Source organism: Felis catus, chromosome X (assembly GCF_018350175.1).
Source record: "Felis catus isolate Fca126 chromosome X, F.catus_Fca126_mat1.0, whole genome shotgun sequence".
NCBI classification, from domain to species: domain Eukaryota; kingdom Metazoa; phylum Chordata; class Mammalia; order Carnivora; family Felidae; genus Felis; species Felis catus.
Genome location: NC_058386.1, coordinates 50,181,896 through 50,201,216, shown reverse-complemented (window position 1 = coordinate 50,201,216; position 19,321 = coordinate 50,181,896). Strand labels below are relative to the sequence as shown.

Here is a 19,321-nt window from a genome sequence, read left to right as displayed (position 1 = left end):
CTTTGTTTCCCTCATCACCAGCACCCCTCCAGACTGACAGGGCTCTTTGCTGCCAGTGCCATAGCCAGCCAAAGCTCAGGACCAGGAGATGAGGCTTCTCCTGTCCAGCTATAGGAAACTGAGATAAGGGATGCCTCTTCCTCCTTTCCTATAGATAGGCAATTCCCCAACCAAGGCCAATACTCCTTTGGGATGCATTTTGAAAAACTGAGATGATTTTGATCCATAAACCCTGAAGGAAAAGCAACTCATTTTCTTTTGCACCGAGGCTTGGCCCCAATACAAACTGGAGGGGGAAAACCTGGTTGCCAGAGGCAAATAGCAATTATAGTACAAGCCTATAATTGGACTTATTTTGCAAACATCAGGGAAAATGGGGAGAAGTCCCCTATGTTCAGCGTTTTTGGGCCTTAAGAAGAAAAGTAAGATATGTGTAAGCAGTGTAAAGTAGATCCTGACTTACTAGTAGCAAATCAGGAGGGGAAATAATTAAGGGCTCCCTGCCCATACCCAAAGCAGACCCAGAGAGGGAGGAAGGGAAATCTTCCACCTCCACCTCCACCTCCTCCTTCTTGGGTCCTGGATCTATATATCCAGAATTAAAAACGTGCACTTCTGCTCCCTGCTGCCCACCTTATCCAGGCCCTCCCCATAATGTTAACAGTCATGTTTCCCCTACCAGAAGCTAGAGTACAGGGAGGAGGGACACAGAGAGGCATCACTATGATAAGATTACAAGTACCTTTTTCATTACAAGATTTAAGACAGATAAAAGGAGATCTAGGTAAATTTCCTGACGTTCTGGATAAGTATATAGAGGTTTTTCAGAATATTACGTATGTTTTTGAATTGACCTAAAAAGATATAATGCTTTTGTTAAATCAGACTCTTAATGAGACAGAGAAGCATGGGGTTCTGGCAGCAGCTAAAAGATATGGGAATGAGAAACTCCTTAATTATCATGGGACTGGAGGTCCTGTAGGGAAATTCTAATTCCCTACTGGAGCTCAGGCAGTTCTACCCCAAGATGCTAATTAGGATTATAATAATCCCATTGGGGAATGGTATCACCACTACTTCCAAGATTGTGCTTTGACAAAATTAAGGAGGTCCAAAGTTAAACTTTTAAATTATGCTAAATTAGCCACTAATTTACAGATATAGGATGAGAGCCTGGTGGCCTTCCTGGAAAGGTTAAGGGAAGCTCTCATTAAATACAAGGCTATCTCCCCTGGTACCCACTGAGGCTGAGATGATTCTAAAGGACAAATTTGTCATTCAATCAGCCCCGGATATTCAGAGAAACCTGAAAAAATTGGCAGTTGGTACAGAAGGGACCCTGGAAGAGCTCTTAGGAGCTGCCAATTAGGTATATTACAACTGAGATCAAGAGGAGAATAAGGAACAGGAAGGGAAGCTTGAAAATAAAATCTGAGGCCATAGTTGTGGCCTTATGCACTATGTCAGACAACAGTTCCTGAGGTCCTGGCACCAAGTGCCATTTATGTGGCCATTTAGGACACTGGAAACAAGAATGTCCTCAGAGGGGACAACCAAAGTCGAAACCCTGTAAGTGCCCCTTGTGTGGAGACCATCACTGGAAATATGAATGTCCTCTGGGACTACTATCTGTGAGGGCTCAGAGAGCCAATGTCCCTGAATGGGACTGATGGGGCCTGGGGTTCTTCACCATGGCTCCCCTGAACCAACTGTCTATTGGAAACCCAGAGCATTGGGTAACTCTGAAAATAGAGAAGGAAAACAAGTTGATTACCTTCTTGACACTGGAGCCACCTATTCTGTCTTCCTTTCCACTCCTGGCCAACTATCCAAATGTAGCATAATGATTAAAGGTGTCTCTGCAAAACTTAAAACTAAATTTTTCTCTCAGCCACCGTGATGCATACGGGGAGACTTGATTTTTTTCACATTATTTTTTGATAATGCCAGAAAGCCCCACTCCCTTGCTAGGAAGAGACATTATGACTGAATTAGGGGCTATAGTGCTACTAGCTCCTGGACAGATAAGCAATTGCCTAAACTTATTGTAATCTAAATATCGAAGATCGGTCCTTCCTTGAGGTAAAATTAAATACACCTCATAGAGTTCCTATGGAAACTGGATGGCCAGAGGAAGAACTGAGGATTGAGGACCATAAACTAGTTCAGGTGCTTAATTATTCTAATCAACAGTATCACAAGATCCAAATAAATATGGAAGAGGAAGGAAAACCTAAATTGATTTAAAAAATATGACCAGGCATGCTAGGGATTTTTTGGATGACTACAATGCCAGATGCTCTGCCAGGCACCTGGAATTACATCATGGTGAAGAGGATAGCTCCTTCTATCATGGAGCCCACAGTCTAGTGAAGGGAGAGACAAAACTGCCAATGACTACCCAATGGAGTGAGTACTCCATTGGAATTAGCACAGGATGTCAGAGGAAACACAGGTAGCTTAGGTGCTAGAGGGGTTGGTTCTAGGCTAAAGGAATCCAAAGAATATATCTAGCAATCACTGCAAACAGAGCTCAGTTTTGATAAATTTATGTCAACATGCAGCTAGAAGTTGTTACTCCAGACTCCAGCCATGGAGTTTTCACTTTGGGAAATAGAGGTCATTAAAAGTCAGTATAAGGAAGATGAATTTCCCAGAACACATATGTTCGTGACAGGGTCCATTAGGAGGAGTTGGCCTGGTTGGTGGAGAGGTGGGTCGGTTGAAGATTACCTAGCTGAATACTGCCTTCCTCAATCCCACTATTCACAATACTCAGACTGATACAAACAAAACAAAAACAAAAACAAAATAATAAAGTTTTCAAACCAGAATAATAGCATAAGAGCAGATGGCTCCAAATGCCAAAGAGAAATTATAATTTGATTTGGCACCTGTGATTGTGTACCACCTCACATATTGAGAATCCATTAATTTTTAAGAGCTTCTACAAAGTGTCATTTTCTTGAACTGCAATTTATAGGAAGATAATGGACTGCTGTTGGTGTTTCTGGTTCAGACACATTACCCATAATTTCCTCATCATCTTGAATTATTATTTAATTATAAGAGGGCACTAGGTATTATGGGAATTTTATATCTGGTCAAAACTAAGGTTGAAATGAATGGATTTTAAAAGCACACTGATATAGGATTAACATTCTACTTTTCTCTCTGTTAAAAGACAAAATGGCGTGCTGTCCTGTCCTTTTGGTTAAAATTATAGTTCTTTCCATATTTTGAGGCAGACAAAAGAGGGGAAAAAAATCTTTGTTTCCTGCCCCCTTTTTTTTTCAATCCAAAGCAGACCACCAATCCAAGATAACTTTGTCTTTTTAAGAGAGAGTAAAAGCAGAATTTTAATCTTATACCAGTGTACTTTTAAAATACATTCATTTTAACCTTAGTCCATCCTGACCACACATAAAATTGCTTTTCAAAGACTTCCCTTAACAAACTTTCTATAACTTTTCTTTGCATTCAGATTTTGTCCCAAGCCATTTCTCTCAAAAAAACAAAACAAAACAAAACAAAAAAACAAAACAAAACAAAAACAAAAACAAAAACAAAAAAACAGTCTCATTTAGGACAAATATATATATATATATATATATATATATATATATATATATATATCTTCAACAAAAAAGTAATTCCACTTCTTTTCTTACATCCTTCTTACAACATCTACTTTTCTATACACAGAGTCACTTTTCTTATTTACATCAGTTTTAACTACATTTAGCAGAATTTTAACTCTTAGAAACCTTAGTCTCCAGTGAAAAGTAAGTACTAACCAATTGTGATTTGTCTGTCACATCAGAATTCCTTAAATGGCAAACTTATGAATTAATTAAGCACAAAGCCTGTTTTCCAACAGACCCAACTATCCTTAGTTTCTCTGCAATAAGTCAAAAGCACACACCTATGTTTAGTAAGTAATGCTTCAGCATTCCATCTGATTTGGAAAAGGCCTGAGTGTCCAATGAATTTAATCCAGTTTATCATCCAAGAAAAACTTTAAAGTTTCAGGCTATCAAAGACCCTGAAAGCTATCCTAACAATTACCCATGAAAACTTTGAGACAGACAAAAGTAACCATCATTTTAAGTCACCTTTTTGCTGACAAATTGCCACAGAGATAACACAAGCTTATTTGACCTTCAGTGAACCTAGGTAGAAAAAAGTTTTATATTTAATGCTGATAACTCTAAAGATATGTCTATCTTAATTAAACCAACACACTTAAATTAGTTTAAATACTGAATATGTTCCATCTGTGTCCATTTAAAAGTCAATCAATTTGTTCACCATTGTCCATTTTTATCTGGGGCACCAGTGAGGAAATCTGAAGTAAGCAGTGTAAGTCTAAGGGGGTACTCTTTGCTCCTTTACAGAAAGGAGAGGAAGAGGAGCTCATGGTACTGGAGGCACCCAGAAGGTATAGGAGCCAGGTATGCAGTCCACACCCAAGGTGGTGCAGAAAAACAGGAGGAGGGAGGGGAAGGCATAAGAGGTGAGGTGTGGCCTAGAAGCCTGGAGGCCAATAAAAGACCAGAGGGCAGAGAAAAAGGTCTCTGGGTCCTAAAATCCTAAATTCTGTCATCTCTGACAGACAAGCAGATGCAGATTTTTTTTTTTTTTCCACCAACAAGTGGAAGTGGGAAGTCACATCTGGCCAGAGAAGATAGGGAAGTTCCCCAAAAGAAAAGGAGTTTTGGCAGCTGCTTGGGAATATTCCTTAAAGTCCCTGTCCCAAGGGACACCAACCGAAGACAGTTAGTTCTAATTATCATCTGCATCTTGTGGGAGCTTGCCATGTGTCTTCTCTCCAATCCCCACTCCCGCCCGCCCCCCACCTGGGCATCAGGGGCAGGAGGAGGGTGGTGAACCCAGAAGTTGTTGAAGTAAGTCCTGCTTTCCACTCCACAAAAGACGTTTGAAATTGAAAGGTTAAAAAAAAGGGGGGGTGGGGAGGACCTGGGAGGTGAGCCACGCCAGAGTGTCAGATATGGAAGCAAGTAGAGAGCCACCTTCTACTGCAGTTGGGAAACCTGTGAGTAGGACCCCTATGGAAGTCACCCAGATCACTCCTAGGAGGATATACGAGGGATCAGTCCTGGGCTTTTCCACTCATTTCCCAAAGGGAGAGGCTGACCAAGACAGAAAGAGGAGAATTCTACCAGATACCCAAACGGGAAGTCAGGGATCAGGTTTTGCAGATAGCCTTTAGGCGTCCACCAAAGAGTAGCCTTGGTCAGGACCCATCCGTTGCTATTCAGCCTCCCCTGAGTCCCGTGCATCTGGGGGTTCATCTCGGAAGGAAACTGGGGCTCCACCACACCGATGCTCCCAACTACTTTGAGAGATCAGCTGGGAGGAGACCAAAGGAGCCTGTCACCCGAGACTTGGGAATGGCAGCCACACTATTTGCTCTTAACTGGCTGACCAGTGACCATTGTTTGGTTTGAGAGTTTTATTTAGGATAGAAAGAAAAAAAAAAAAAAAGAGGGAGCCGTGGCTGCTCTTTACTTAAGGTTAGAAGACGTTGGGTATCCCAGGTGAGCCCCCAAGAAATGTTGTAGGATTCTTTACCTCAATACCCGTGGTTTGTCATCTCTCCGCTTCGAAGAATGAAGAGGTGAACACCAAAGAAAATGAGCAGCAGGCAAACGTTTATTAGAGTATAAGATTAGAAAGTAAGAGGAGTATGAAAGCTTTCTTTGCAGAGAGGGGGGATTTGAAAGTGAATGCCCTGACTATAGGCAAGGGCCTTTGTTTCATAAGGTTCTGTTGCCCACCCGTCCTCCATCCCCTCCCCCTTGTTCCTTCTTATGTCCTACCCTTATTGGCTTGATAACTCTTGGTGCTGGGTTGTCCATTCCTGATTGTCTGGATTCCACTGTGTGAGGAGTTAGACTATGGTCATACTGTCCCTCGTATGACATAAGTGTTATGGTTTACTTATTTCAGTTAGGTATTTTGATTGTCAAATTCCTAAGGGGAACCTGAGGGGGAGTAGGTGGTGTCTGTTACATTCTTAAGAGGAGCCTTATGCCCTAGGGGTTTGCTGTAGTCAAATGCTCCTAGTGTTGTGTCAAAATATGTGTTTTTCCCCACCCAGGGACCTCAGGTCCTAACCTTTCCCTCTCTGCCTATTTTATCCTATCTTTTCTCTATCATATTAGTTTCAAATTTATTAATTGCCCACGCCCCTCCCCCAACCCTGCCTCCTACCCACCCACCAATCCCACTGTATATTCAAAGGAAAACCAGGATAGGGATGACAGTCCCGGTTGGAGCCTCTCTATCTGATGGGAAAGTGGCTGATGCAGGCTGAGCTTTACCTGCCCAGCCTCCCAGGAATCTTGCACAGCCCCCCTGGATGGACTCAAATCAGGAAGCACACATGGAAAACATGGACTACATGTTTCTCTTCAGTTCCAGAAGTATGCATGACAGAAATTAAACCTGCTTCCATCCTTGTTTTCTTTTTTAATTTTCTTCAGTTTTTTTCCTAGCTTTATTGACATGTAGTTGACATATAATATTGTATACATTAAGTTGTACAATGGGATAATTTGATGCATGCATATATCGTGAAACATTTACAACAATAAGGTTAATTAACACGTTATTCACTTCACATAATTATCCTTTTGTTGCTGTCATGGTGAGAACATTAAAGCTCTACTCTCAGCAACTTTCAGGTATACAACACAGTACTGTTAACTATAGTCATCATGTTGTGCATTAGGTCCCCAGAACTTAGTCATCTTATAACTGAAAGATTTTACCCTTTGACCAGTATCTTTCCATTTCCACCACACACCCCTAACCCCTCGTGAAAATGGTATTAGATCGAATCCATTGAAAAATAGAGGCAAATTGTGCTTCCAGAGAGCCTCTTTTTTTTTTTTTTTTTTTTTTTTGGTGTTTTGTCCAGCTCTTTGAGTTTTGCGTCATAGAATAAACACCTAAGCAGTAAATGTGGGTAGTTGGGCCCACCCTCCAGATTTATTGCTCAAATGGCAGAGGAAGAGGATGTGATGGGGACACTTCTTCCCTGTCTGTGTATTCTAATCTTTTAGAACATCCTTGAGATGTTCAACCCTCGCCTCCCACAAGTCCACAATTAGCCTTAAATTCATGACTTGTAAAAAGAACGAACAACAGGTATGATGTTTGCTAAAACTGGTTCCGAAAAAGCACTGAAAGGAGTGGTTCAATACAATTCTGTGCTGACGAGTGTTTTGTTTTAAATCAGACAACAGCAATAATAGATAAAAGCAACATGAAATGATTTATTGAAAAAATGACCATTCAGGCAATATCACACAGCGATGTAAGATAATATTCAATATCAGATCATCTTTGTTTTTGTATTAAAAATAAAAGTAATTTTTGTTAGTCCATCAACTAATTCCCCTGGTGACACAGAATAATAGCTGTGGTTCTGGTCAGATCTTTTAAAAGAATAAATTCAGAGGTGTGTGCATGAGTATGACATGGGGCGTGTGTGTGTGTGTGTGTGTGTGTGTGTGTGTGTACAGAAATTACCAACACAGATGATAAAAGGGAATTCAGAAATATATAGATCTTGTAGTTTATCCTCAAACCTTGGGGAAGAGGCGTGTATTTTTCTCAAAAGGGCACAAATCTAACAGTCAAGGTGGATGTTTGGGCTGTGTTGCTTTAAAGGACATCATCTCCTCAAGGGGGAATCCCCTGCAGCCCAGGCCAGGGAGTCCCCGGGGAGGGAGCCAGGCTGTTGTTACTTGGCCTGGGTGGCAGAGGGGACATCAGTGACCAATGTGTCCTCCTCCTCAGCGGCGCTGTTCTTCTTGGCCACAGCAACCGAAACGGGTGTTTCCGCAGGGCCCTTCCCGGTCTTGCCTTCTCCTCCCACGTTGACCTGGCCCTGGGCACCGGGCACCTGCTGCGGGCGGTGGCGTGGGTTGTTGGGGCGGCGGGATCCGTAGCGTGGTGGGGGCTTCTGCTTCGGCCCTCCGTCGTCACGCCCGCTTTCCTTGTCTTCCGCCTCCAGCTCCTCAGAAATGCCTGCTGAGGGTCTTGGACCAGGAGTGATGCCTCGAGCCCTAGGGCGACTCAGCAGGTAGCTGGGGCCGGGCCCCCGCCGAGGGGCGCACTCGGGCCTTGAGGCTGGGGCAGACGCGGGCAGGTGGGCAGGCCGCGGGCCGCTGGTGGGAGCGAGGATCGAAGGGCCGCGAGACAGGGCCCAGGCCCTGCGGAAGGGCGGAAAGCGCTGCAGCTTTTGGTCTTGGGGTCCGCCGGGCAGGCGGCGCCTCTGGCCCTGGGCCTTGGTGAAGCCTTCGCCACTGGCCTCACCTTCGTCGACGTCTTCCTCAGCGCCCCTGGGACCGTGCAGGGGTGGCCCACGGCGGCAGATGTAGAAGCCCCTGCAGAAGCGGGGGCGGTTGGCAGCGTAGCGACTGCCCTGCACTGGGGCACCCGCTGGCCCGGTCACGTTAGCGGCCTCGGTGCCCCGCTCGCCCTGCACCACATCAAACTCGACCATCTCGCCGTCGCCCACGCTGCGTTGGTACTTGTGAGGGTTGTTCCGGGTGATGGCCGTCTGGTGAACGAACACATCTTCTTGGGTATCATGCCTGCTGATGAAACCGTACCCGTTCTTCACGTTAAACCACTTGACGGAGCCTCGCACCCTCTTGGCGATGACCTTTTTGGGCACCTTTCCCTTGGCGCCTCCTGCCGCGGTGGTCTTGGGGATCGCGTCTCCGCCGAGGTTGCCAGCCACTGGAGCCCGGGGAAGATCTCCACCTCCCAAGGAAACCAGGAGTTTCTGCGCGGCTTGAGGGGGTACTGAGACGGTCACCTCTGTGCGGGTGACCTCTCCCACCTCACTCATGAGGCCGTCCTTGCTCTCCTTTCTCTGAGAACTTGAGGGAAATCTGGTCCTGGGCGATTGGGGGTGGGGTGGGGTGGGGAGGGGCTAGGTCTGGAGGCAGGAGCCTCACTTTGGAAGGGTCGTCGGTCGGGGCCAAGGACTCTCTGGCTTCGCTCTGAGACTCTTGGAAAGGCCTACGTCGTCTCCTGGGGCAACAGGACACGGACCAAACAGTGGCTGCCGCGGGCGGTGACGTCTCAATGGGGGTCACCCACTTAGGAGAAGGCGCTTGGGCTGGGGGGCGGGGCAGATGTGCTCTGCCTTGTGCTCCAGGTGCCTCTTGGTCCCTCATGGAGAGGGGGCTCATTTGAAGCTCTAGGCAGTGGTCTTCTTGAAGACCCTCTTGCTTGCTTGAGTGGATGTGAAGAGATGACCCACTTTCCATCTCTCTCCCTTGGTTGGAGATATTCCCAGCCTTCTTAAGGGCACTCTCCAAATACTCCCACAAAACCCTGGTCCTCTTCCAACTCCTTGTGTGCTCTATATGTGGGTGAGGCATTTTGTGTAAAGGTGAGACAAAATGGCAACCACATGAAATTAAGACCCAATCAAAGAAGCCCACTGTGGGTTGTTTGTTTTCTTTTCTTTTCTTTGTTTTCCTGCGGAGAGATAGGGGAAGCCTGCCAGCGCTAGAATGCTAGTACTGAGAGGACACTAAACTAGTGCAGGTTTATCCAGACTAGTGTTAGGGTTGTAGAGTAGTGAAGGTGAGTGGGAACACTTTTGTTAACTAGAATATTCTGAAAACGCTGTTGAGCTCTGTGTTCTTGCCCACATAAAGCAAATGGTCATGTGGAGTAAAATAGAGCTGAGTGAATTTGCCCTTGTGTTTTAACTGCAGATCCAAACTTTCTCCCACCCTCAAATGGTTTATGACTCTGTGATCTGTATCCTAAGTTGGAGTTCTGGTTTAATTATACAGGAACCCTAAGAATTCAGCCTAACTGCAGTGCTAATACTGTGGTAAGGTACAACTAGCTGTCTTGAAGTATAACCTTTCAGATGTGATGATAGAGCAGGCCAAAATAGTAGATAGCAACTGGTCAGAAAACTGTTTACATTCATTAATAAGAAAAATAAAAATAAGCCAAGTTGGCCTACCACTTTAGAGTTTACAGAAACCTCTCATGTGTTGTGCATTTGACCCCTGCAATAACCCACTCTATAAGGAAGTGGAGCAGTGTTGTTTTTACTTCAATTTGACGGATGAGGGAACCAGGGCCCAGAGATAGCAAGCTGCTTGCTTAAGTTCACATGTTTAGTATGGGGCAAACAGATTTCATTCCAGGTCCAGGTCTTTTTCCACCACACCTCATTGGCCTTTGTGTACAGTTTTGTGACTTCCTTCAACTGATGTCAGAGAACAGGGACCTCTTTCAGAGAGGTCATACAACCCAGCAGAGAACCCAAGAAACACCTCTTGCATGGATGATCTGTCTCCCCTGGGTTGAGGCTTCCAGGCCTGGGCCTCTACAGGGGCAAAAATTGCCTTCATGTCAACTAAGAAGCACCCCCTGTCCCCACATGCAGTAACCTTCTGCCTGAAGCTGACTAGAAAACAAACCCTACTGCAGACTCAGGAGCCGTTTCTTCACCATGCTGGTGTAATATAAAGTGGAAGAAGGGGACCTCATTTTAATTTTTCTATTTAAAAAACACTTCTTCAGGCATCATCTCTTGTGGTTTTTGCAACAAGCATGAGAGAGCAGCAGGCTACTGTCAGTATCCTCACGTGACCATGAGTAAATCAGGGCACCAGGGCACAAAACATTTACCTGACCTAACCAAGGCCACCCATGTAGTAAGTACAGAACCAGGATAATACCTTTGGGAATTCAGGCCCTCTGGTTCTTAGTCCACTGTGCACTCCATGGCTCCATGAAGCCAGTTCTATGATATTGCCAACATTTCTTCCTTTCATGTCCTGAGAGCTCTTCTTGCTCTTTCCCACATTTGCCATGCTCATTCCCATCTCTGTGCCCATGTTCACTTTTCTCCTCATTCTCCTAGGAATACCTTCTCTCCTCTCCTCTGTCTGTATAAATCCTATCTGCCCTCTGAGCCTCCATTTTGCAATCCTCTCCCACCCCCTTTCCAAATGCACCAGTCCACCTCAATATCGTTCTTGGAAACCTAGTTGCACTTACAGCCCAACAATTAATGGCTACTCTACTTCTTCCCTGATGCATAAGGCTTTATGTCTCACTATTAGTCCCAACTAGATTCTAAGCTCACTAAATCTCACTAAAGAGTGAACACTTTAAATTTCTTCTCTGAGTACCATGGTGCCTGGAACAACACTGGCTGCCTAAAGGGCCACCCGAAATGTGTGCTTGTGGATGAAATTTATACCTTCCCCCTCCCCCCTGCCTCAAAGTGGTTACATCCTTGAATTCCTTACAGTCACTAGCACAGCGCCAGGCACAAAGATGCCAATGAGATTCACTGGCTCGAACTGAGTATGCCCTCTTGAATCTCCTGTTGTTGTTATCGTGATATACAGGATAGTGCCTTGGAGCCATCATGGAACTCTATTAAACTTTCCTGGTTTGTAGGTATTTTATGCAAGAATAAAGGTTTTGTAAAAAAACAAATTAATATGGTATGAATTAATTAATTCAACTTTAAGGTTTAATTTGTTGAGACCATTGTATTATTTTCATTGAAATCATCAGGTTCTATTTGTTTTTAATTTTATTTTTTATTTTTTAAAATTTACATCCAAATTAGTTAGCATATAGTGAAACAATGATTTCAGGAGTAGATTCCTTGATGCCCCTTGCCCATTTAGCCCATCCCCCCTCCCACAACCCCTCCAGAAACCCTCAGTTTGTTCTCCATATTTATGAGTCTCTTCTGTTTTGTCCCCTCCCTGTTTTTATATTATTCTTGTTTCCCTTCCTTTATGTTCACCCGTTTTGTCTCTTAAAGTCCTCATATGAGTGAAGTCATGTGATTTTTGTCTTTCTCTGACTGACTAATTTCACTTAGCATAATACCCTCCAGTTCCATCCACGTAGTTGCAAATGACAAGATTTCATTGTTTTTGATTGCCGAGTAATACTCCAATATATATATGTGTGTGTGTGTGTGTGTGTGTGTATGTGTATACATATATATATATATATATACACACATATACATATCTATATATCTATATATACATATCTATCTATATCTATCTATCTATCTATCTATCTATCTATCCATATATCACACCATCTTTATCCATTCATCCATTGGTGGACATTTAGGCTCTTTCCATACTTTGGCTATTGTTGATAGTGCTGCTAGAAACATGGGGGTGCATGTGTCCCTTCGAAACAGCACACCTGTATCCTGTGGATAAATGCTTAGTAGTGCAATTGCTGGGTCATAGGGTAGTTCTATTTTTAGTTTTTTGAGGAACCTCCACACTGTTCTCCAGAGTGGCTGCACCAGCTTGAATTCCCAAGGTTCTGTCTATTTATTCTGCACCTCTCTCCACCCATCCTGTGAAGCATATAATTTAATTCCTATTATTAAAAAGCTGTCAATGAAATAGAGGGTAATTCAGGCTTAAGGTATACCATCTGATTCATTAACATTTAAGAGGCTTATCATCTAAAAATACAATCTTTTAAAAAAATAAAAATAAAAAACTTTGTTTGCTGTTTCAGCCACAAAATGGTGCTGAACCTGAGACAGCAGAGTCCATCCAGGCCCATTGTAAAAGGTGATAACATTATCTACTGTGAAGAATAAATAAGGTGGCAGCCTAAGGAGCGGAGGCTTAATAATAATGCCCCAGCCATTACTGGACTGACTCACTGGCACTTCCTGTTCAAAAGGTAAATGCGCTAAATGGAAAAGAGAACCCTATCCATCTTACTCCTTCCAGAACCACACCATCAACTCCACTGTCTCTTGAGTGCTGCTATCTGTCCAAGGCAACATAAAGGTAATATAATACATCCAGAAATAATAAAAAGTAATCTAGAGTATGGCACTGAGAATGCCCACCCTTGCCCCACATCCTGCAAATGGTACATCACAGAAACCAAGGTGACTCCAGAGATACTATGGATGTCAATAAGTGGTTTAAAATATGGGCAGTGTTGCAATTTTCAGTGCACTCTCAGCTGAGGTTTTGGGAACTAAAATCATTAGAAAGAGCCATGAATCTTAAGTCAGAAGATCTGGGTTTGATTCCTGGGATGGCCAAATATTGACTGTTTGGCCTTGAGAAAATCACCTCACTTCTCTGAAATGCAGTCTTCTGGCATGTAAGAAGGAAATATAAATGCCTAAAATGTGAAAAAAAATATGTGTAAACCAACAGCTGTGAACATTTTGCCATGTGTTAAAAATAAAGGAAGACAGAGTGAAAGAAGGACAGAAATGATAAAGCATAATGGTTAATTTTATGTGACCCAGTTTGGCTGGGTCATGGTGCCCAGATATGTGGTCAAACATTATTATGGATGATTTTGTGAGAGTGTTTTTTTGGATGAGAATAACTTTTAAATCCGTGAATTTTGAACAAAGCAAATTGCCCTCTATAATGTGGGTGGGCCTCATCCAATCAGGTGAAATCCTGAACAGAGCAAAAGACTGACCTCTCCTGAGCAACAGGCAGTTCTGCAGCAGATGGCCTTTAGACTTGAGCTGCAACATTGGTTCTTATGTGGGTCTCTAGTTTGTCAGCCAATCCTGCAGGCTATGGATTTACCAGTCTCCGTAATCACGAGCCAGTTCCTTGAAATAAATTTCTCTGTCTCTCTGTCTCTGTTTCTCTCTGTATCTCTGTCTGTCTGTCTGTCTGTCTCTAACACACACACACACACACACACACACACACACACACTGCATCCTATTGGTTCTTTTTCTCTGCAGAACCCTGACTCATGCAGATTTTGATACCAGAACTGGCTCTAAAGAACAGAATCTCTGTCTCTCTCTCTCTTTCTCTTTTTCTAAAGAACAGAATGTTAAGGATGAGTTTTCTGAATTGGTTGTGGGGTTCTGGAGTTGGTTCTCTAATTTGATTATATTTAAAGGCACTAATAACTCTATTTCCAATAGTAAAGAGCACACTCATAGTCTATGGCCTGATGTGGCAATAGAGATGCACAAAATATCACTATTGCATACTCCTAATCAAATACTCATACAAGGCAGGGATATGAGAGGGCATGTACATGATACATTAAAATATTTTTTTGTGAAACTAAGGAGTACAATGGGAATTGCTGGTTGTTCCTAATGTCACTGGACAAAGTGGGAAAAAGAAAAGAATGAGCTCAGAGATTCAAATTCCTCACTCAAACACTTCATAAATGACCTGAAAGCTTCTATGTCTGGCCTGAAAGTTTCTATATCTACCCTGAAAGAGACCCCTTAGCTCCTGGAGCCACAGGGCTGAGATGAGAGTCTCATCCAATGGCTGAATTACAATGGAACTTGAATTCCAAACCTCACTGCACATCCACCATTAAAGTGTAGGCATCAGTTGGGAAGCAATGGGATCCTAAAGATGGGATTGGGAACATGGGGGAAGACCAGTAATGAAACTGGGAACATTGAGTCCTTAACATCATGAGTCATTGTTACTAGTAGAAGCCGCCTGTCCATCCCCAGTGAGGAGAGATTAGCCCTGCATTGCCTGAAGAAAGTATAATGGAAAACATAATGCCTGAGGACGTTTCCTTGAAAGACACTGATGATGCCCCTGAGGACCCTCCCACCGACCACCTCTCTCTGCTTCTACATCTATAACAAGACTCAAGTCCCAACAGGCCCCTAAAGGTGAGGTAAAACGTGTAGCCCATGAGAAGGTGTACTGCACTCCAAAAGAGCTACTAGATTTTTTCTAATTCATACAGACAGAAATAGGGAGACATGTGTGGGAATGGATATTAAGGATGTGGGGTAATGGTGTAAGGAACATATCCTTGGATTAGGGTGAATTTATTGACATGGGCCCACTAAGCAGAGATGCTTCATTTAATGTTGCAGCACAGAAAGTTAGAAAGGGCTCTGAAACTTTGGTTGGTTAACACGTGATCCAAAGTGTAGTCTGCAGTAAGTGAGCTAGAAATGCAAGCCCTGCCCTTGGTTTACTGTAGAAGAAAGGATTTAAAGTCTTAGGGATGTTTGAATGTTGGAGTAGATTTGTCATTTAAGACCTACTCACCTACCCTGGGAGGGTCTGCAGGGCACACCCTTCACCACGACTGTGAGAAATGCATTTTTGAGGGGAGCCCCAGCATCCTTGAAGAACTCCACCCTTGAAGAGCACACCTTCCCGTGGGTTACACTTTTTACCTCACCTTTAGGGGCCTGCTGGGACATCACTCTTATCTGTAGACCAGAACTTACAGTGAGAATCGCTGCTACTGAGTAGAGGAACCTAAAGGCAATGGGAGTAATTGTATTCCTGGGTGGCAAGGGCCAAGTGGCATCACTCAACCTCCAAAGGTAAGGTGGACATGATTACCATAATGGACAGCATAGTCAAAGCAGGAATTAGAATAGTCTGGCTTCCAGGGGCCTATAGCATTGGCTAGTTGATCATGATGTTCCTAGAAGAGAAACATTTAGGAAGCCTACTAAATACTTACTTTGATCTGTATAGCCACAAAAATTCTAGGTCAAATGAACAAAAGTCTAACTTGGAAATAAAAATAGTCACATCCCCTCAACTAATTCCCAGACTTGAGCCAGTTTATAGACACAGAACCTCTTGAATATAGGGGAGGTCAGGTCCTCTTAAGAAAGGACTTTTGAAGACCCAGTTACAGCACCAGCTAGGTGGCGATACCTTGCAGGGCTGGGGCAAGGCTCTCCAGGAGGCTGTATATGCTCTGATTCACCATCCAACGTATGGTGCTATTTCTGCCATAGCCAGGGTTCACAGGTCCAAGAATCAAAGGGTGTAAATGGGAGTTGGACCACTCATTGTCACACCCTAGTGATCCACTAGCACAAAGTTGGCTTCCTGTCCCCATGACCTTATGCTCCACTGGCCTGGATAGAGGTCTTTGTTCCAAAGGGAGGAACACCTCCACCAAGAGACACAATAATGATTGCACTGAATTGGAAAATAAGACTGCCACCCAGCCACTTTAGGCTCTCCATGCCCCTCAATCAGCAGGCAAAGAAGGGAATTAGTGTGCTGACTGAAGTTATTGATCCTGACCACCAAGTGGAAATTGGACTGTCACTCCACAAGAGAGGCATGGAAGAGTATGTCTAGAATACAGGAGGCCCCTTAAGGCCTCCCTTAGTAATAACATGTCCTGTAATTAAGCTCAATGGAAAACTACAACAACCAAATTCAGGAAGGACTACTAATGGTCCAGGTCCTTCAGGAATGAAGGCCTGGGATACCCTACCAGATAAAGAACCATGGCCAGCTGAGGTGCTTGCTGAGGACAAAGGAAATGTGGAATGAGTAGTAAAAGAAGGTAGTTGTGAATACCAGCTATGGCCACGTGGCTAGTTACAGAAAGGGAAACATTAATTGTTATGAGTATTTCTTCCTTGTTTTGTTAGAAATATGTTCCTGCATTTATACCTGTCTAATAACTTTTTCTTCCGTTATCCTCTTATCTTATGACATAAGATACATTGAACTGATATATAATTTAAGCATTGTCAAATTTGCATCATAGTAGTTAAGTTAGAGGATATCAGAGAGAGAGTAAACATCTCTTAATGACTTTGCATCCTCTTGTGGTGAAAGGGATAGTGTGTTTTTGTTTGTACGCAGGATAATTGTATCATGATAGGTAGAAGTATGACCTTGTTACTGTCTTTATTTGAAGATTAAGTACAGTTTAAGGGGATGCATATGGGTACCAAGATGACCAGAGGTGGACTTGTGATGGTTAATTTTATGTGTCAACTTGGTTGGGCCACTGTGTCCACATATGTGGTCAAACTTTGTTCTGGATGTTTCTATGAAGGTATTCTGAATGAGATTTAACATTTAAATAGGTGGACTTTGAGTGAATCATATTGTCCCCCTTAATACATATGGGTATCATGTAATTAGCTGAAGGCCTGAACAGACCTCCCCCTGATCAGGAGGGATTCTGCAGCATCAGCTCTCCCTTGGTCTCCAGCCTGACAGCCCACCCTACAGGTTTTGGACTTGCCAGCCTTCTGTTTTAACATGTACCCAGGATTAGCTTTAATCAGGTATGGTAAAATGACAGAAAGGGAGAGAACTGCCTTTGAAAGAAGAGTTTATTACTCCTAGTCCCTCAGAGGATGGAAGGCATGGCACACCACACAGGGCCACATGAGGTCACTCACAGGGAGAAGCAGAGAGGAACTTGGACAGTGGCCTTTATTACGGTGTTTACATATATTTTCTTAAATGTCTCACAAATATAGAAGCATATATAAAACTAATTTATTTTCTCATTTGTACATTAATATGGCAGAATGTGTGATCACTGCCCTCCTTAAGGACTAGGATCTTGCCAGCAACCTGGAGGCACTCCATGTAATCCTATTTATTGCCTTTTCCTTACACACACACACACACACACACACACACACACACACACAAATTTCGATGTGACATTTCCATGTGATGAATTTCCTGCTCCTTCTCCTTTATAATCCCTGGGTCCTGCCTCTCCTCACTCTTTCCAGTCCCCAGGCAGCCACTGATCTGCTTTTTGTGAATATACATTAGTTTGCATTTTCTGGAATTTTAAATAAATTGAATAATAATGTATATACTCATTTTTTTTTCTGGCTTCTTACACTCACCATGTTGAAATCCATTGGTGTTGTAGTGTGTATCAATAGTTAATTTCTTTTTATTGCTAGGAGCATTCCATTATATGGAAATACCACTTTTCTTGTTTTTTTTAATTTCCATCAATTCATGTGTTGATGGACATTAGGAATGTTTCATTGTTTTTTTTTTTTTTTTTTTCCAAATAAAGCTGCTCTGGACACTCGTATACATATGCTTTCCTTTCACATGGGCAATTTCTTAGGTCTAGAATGACCAGATCATATGACAAGTGTATGTGTAATATTTTAAGAAACTGCCTGTCTAAATGTTTGTGTCCCCCCGATATTCACATGTTGAAATCCTAATGCCCAAGGTGGTGGTATTTGGGGGGGGCACTTTTAGGTGGTAACTCGGTCATGATGGTAGAGCCCTCAAAAATGGCACTAATGTCCTTGTCAAAGAGGCTCCAGAGAACGAGCTCACCCCTTTCACCAAGTGAGAATACAGTGAGAAGGCACCCGGCACAAACCAGGTAGAAGGCTCTTGCCAAAAGGTGACCATGCTGGCTCCTTGATGTTGGACAGCCTAGCCTTCAGAACTGTAACAACTGCATTCCTGTTGCCTATAAGCCACTCAGTCTGTGGTATTTTGTTGCGGCAGCTTAAATTGATTAAAACACTGCCAAAAACGTTTTCCAATGTAGTTGTAACATTTTACATTTTATGCCAGTGGTGTTTTCAAGTTCTACATCCCTACCGGCACTTGATAAAATCAGCACATCTAACTATAGCCATTCTAATTGGTGTGTACTGGTATATCGGTGTGTGTGTGTGTGTGTGTGTGTGTGTGTGTGTGCGCATAGGTTTTTAAGTTTTAGTTTTATAAATTATCACACTGTAAAATTTGTTTTATTTTCCCTTTGGCTTATGAATTTTAACAAATGTATAGATTAGTGTAACCATCACCACAACGAGGATACACAACTGTTCCATCACCACCACCTTGGGCCCAACCGCCAGCAACCACTGATGTATTCTCCATTAGTATAATTTTGTCACTTTGAGAATGATATACGTGTGTGTGTGTGTGTGTGTGTGTGTGTGTGTGTGTGGTTTTAGTCATTCAACTAGGTGTGGGTTGGCTAATTTTGTTTGCATGTTCTTAATAGTTAATGATGTTGAACACGGTTCGTGTGCTTATGTGCCATCCTTATATCATCTTGGTTGAAATTACCGTGTCTGTTGCTCGCTTTACAGCAGACTAGGTTGTTTGTTTACTTACTGAGGAGGTTTGAGATTCCCTTACATGTTCTGTATACAAATCCTGTTGCAGATATTTGGTTTGCAAATATTTTCTTCTAGGCTGAAGCTTATTCTTTCCTGCTTTAATAGTGTCTTAAGTAGAACAAAAGTTTTCAATCTCAAAGTTGCCCAATTTCTCAATGATTTCATTTACACATCATTATTTTGATACCACATCTAAGAAGTCCTTGCCTAATCCTAATTTATTATGGTTTATTCTGTTTTATTCTAAAAGTTTCATAGTTTTTACGTTTATAACTTTGATACACTTTGAGTTCATTTCTACATGTCAGATTCATGTGAGGTTCATTTTTTGCATAAAATTGGGCGTTTCTAGGGTATAGAAGTAAGTTT

At 42.9% G+C, this 19,321-nt stretch overlaps 2 protein-coding genes across 2 annotated transcripts in view; one reads left to right on the top strand and one right to left on the bottom strand.

Moving 5' to 3' along the window:
* Window positions 1-7,284: 7,284 nt before the first annotated feature.
* On the bottom strand, window positions 7,285-9,066 carry LOC123383365 (Y-box-binding protein 3-like). The gene has a single exon (XM_045050786.1). It carries the CDS (start codon window positions 8,888-8,890, stop codon window positions 7,775-7,777), a length of 1,116 nt encoding a protein of 371 aa, XP_044906721.1. The 5' UTR covers window positions 8,891-9,066; the 3' UTR covers window positions 7,285-7,774.
* Window positions 9,067-16,775: 7,709 nt separating this feature from the next.
* LOC111559185 (Y-box-binding protein 3-like) overlaps window positions 16,776-19,321 on the top strand; it is a 4,006-nt gene continuing 1,460 nt past the window's right edge. Inside the window, 1 exon segment of the mRNA XM_045050378.1 lies at window positions 16,776-16,878. Within this exon segment, the coding sequence (XP_044906313.1) occupies window positions 16,776-16,878 (103 nt within the window).

Bases quoted from the DNA above. Each gene is read 5' to 3' on its own strand.
- LOC123383365 (XM_045050786.1), bottom strand. From the start codon at position 8,890: ATGAGTGAGGTGGGAGAGGTCACCCGCACAGAGGTGACCGTCTCAGTA.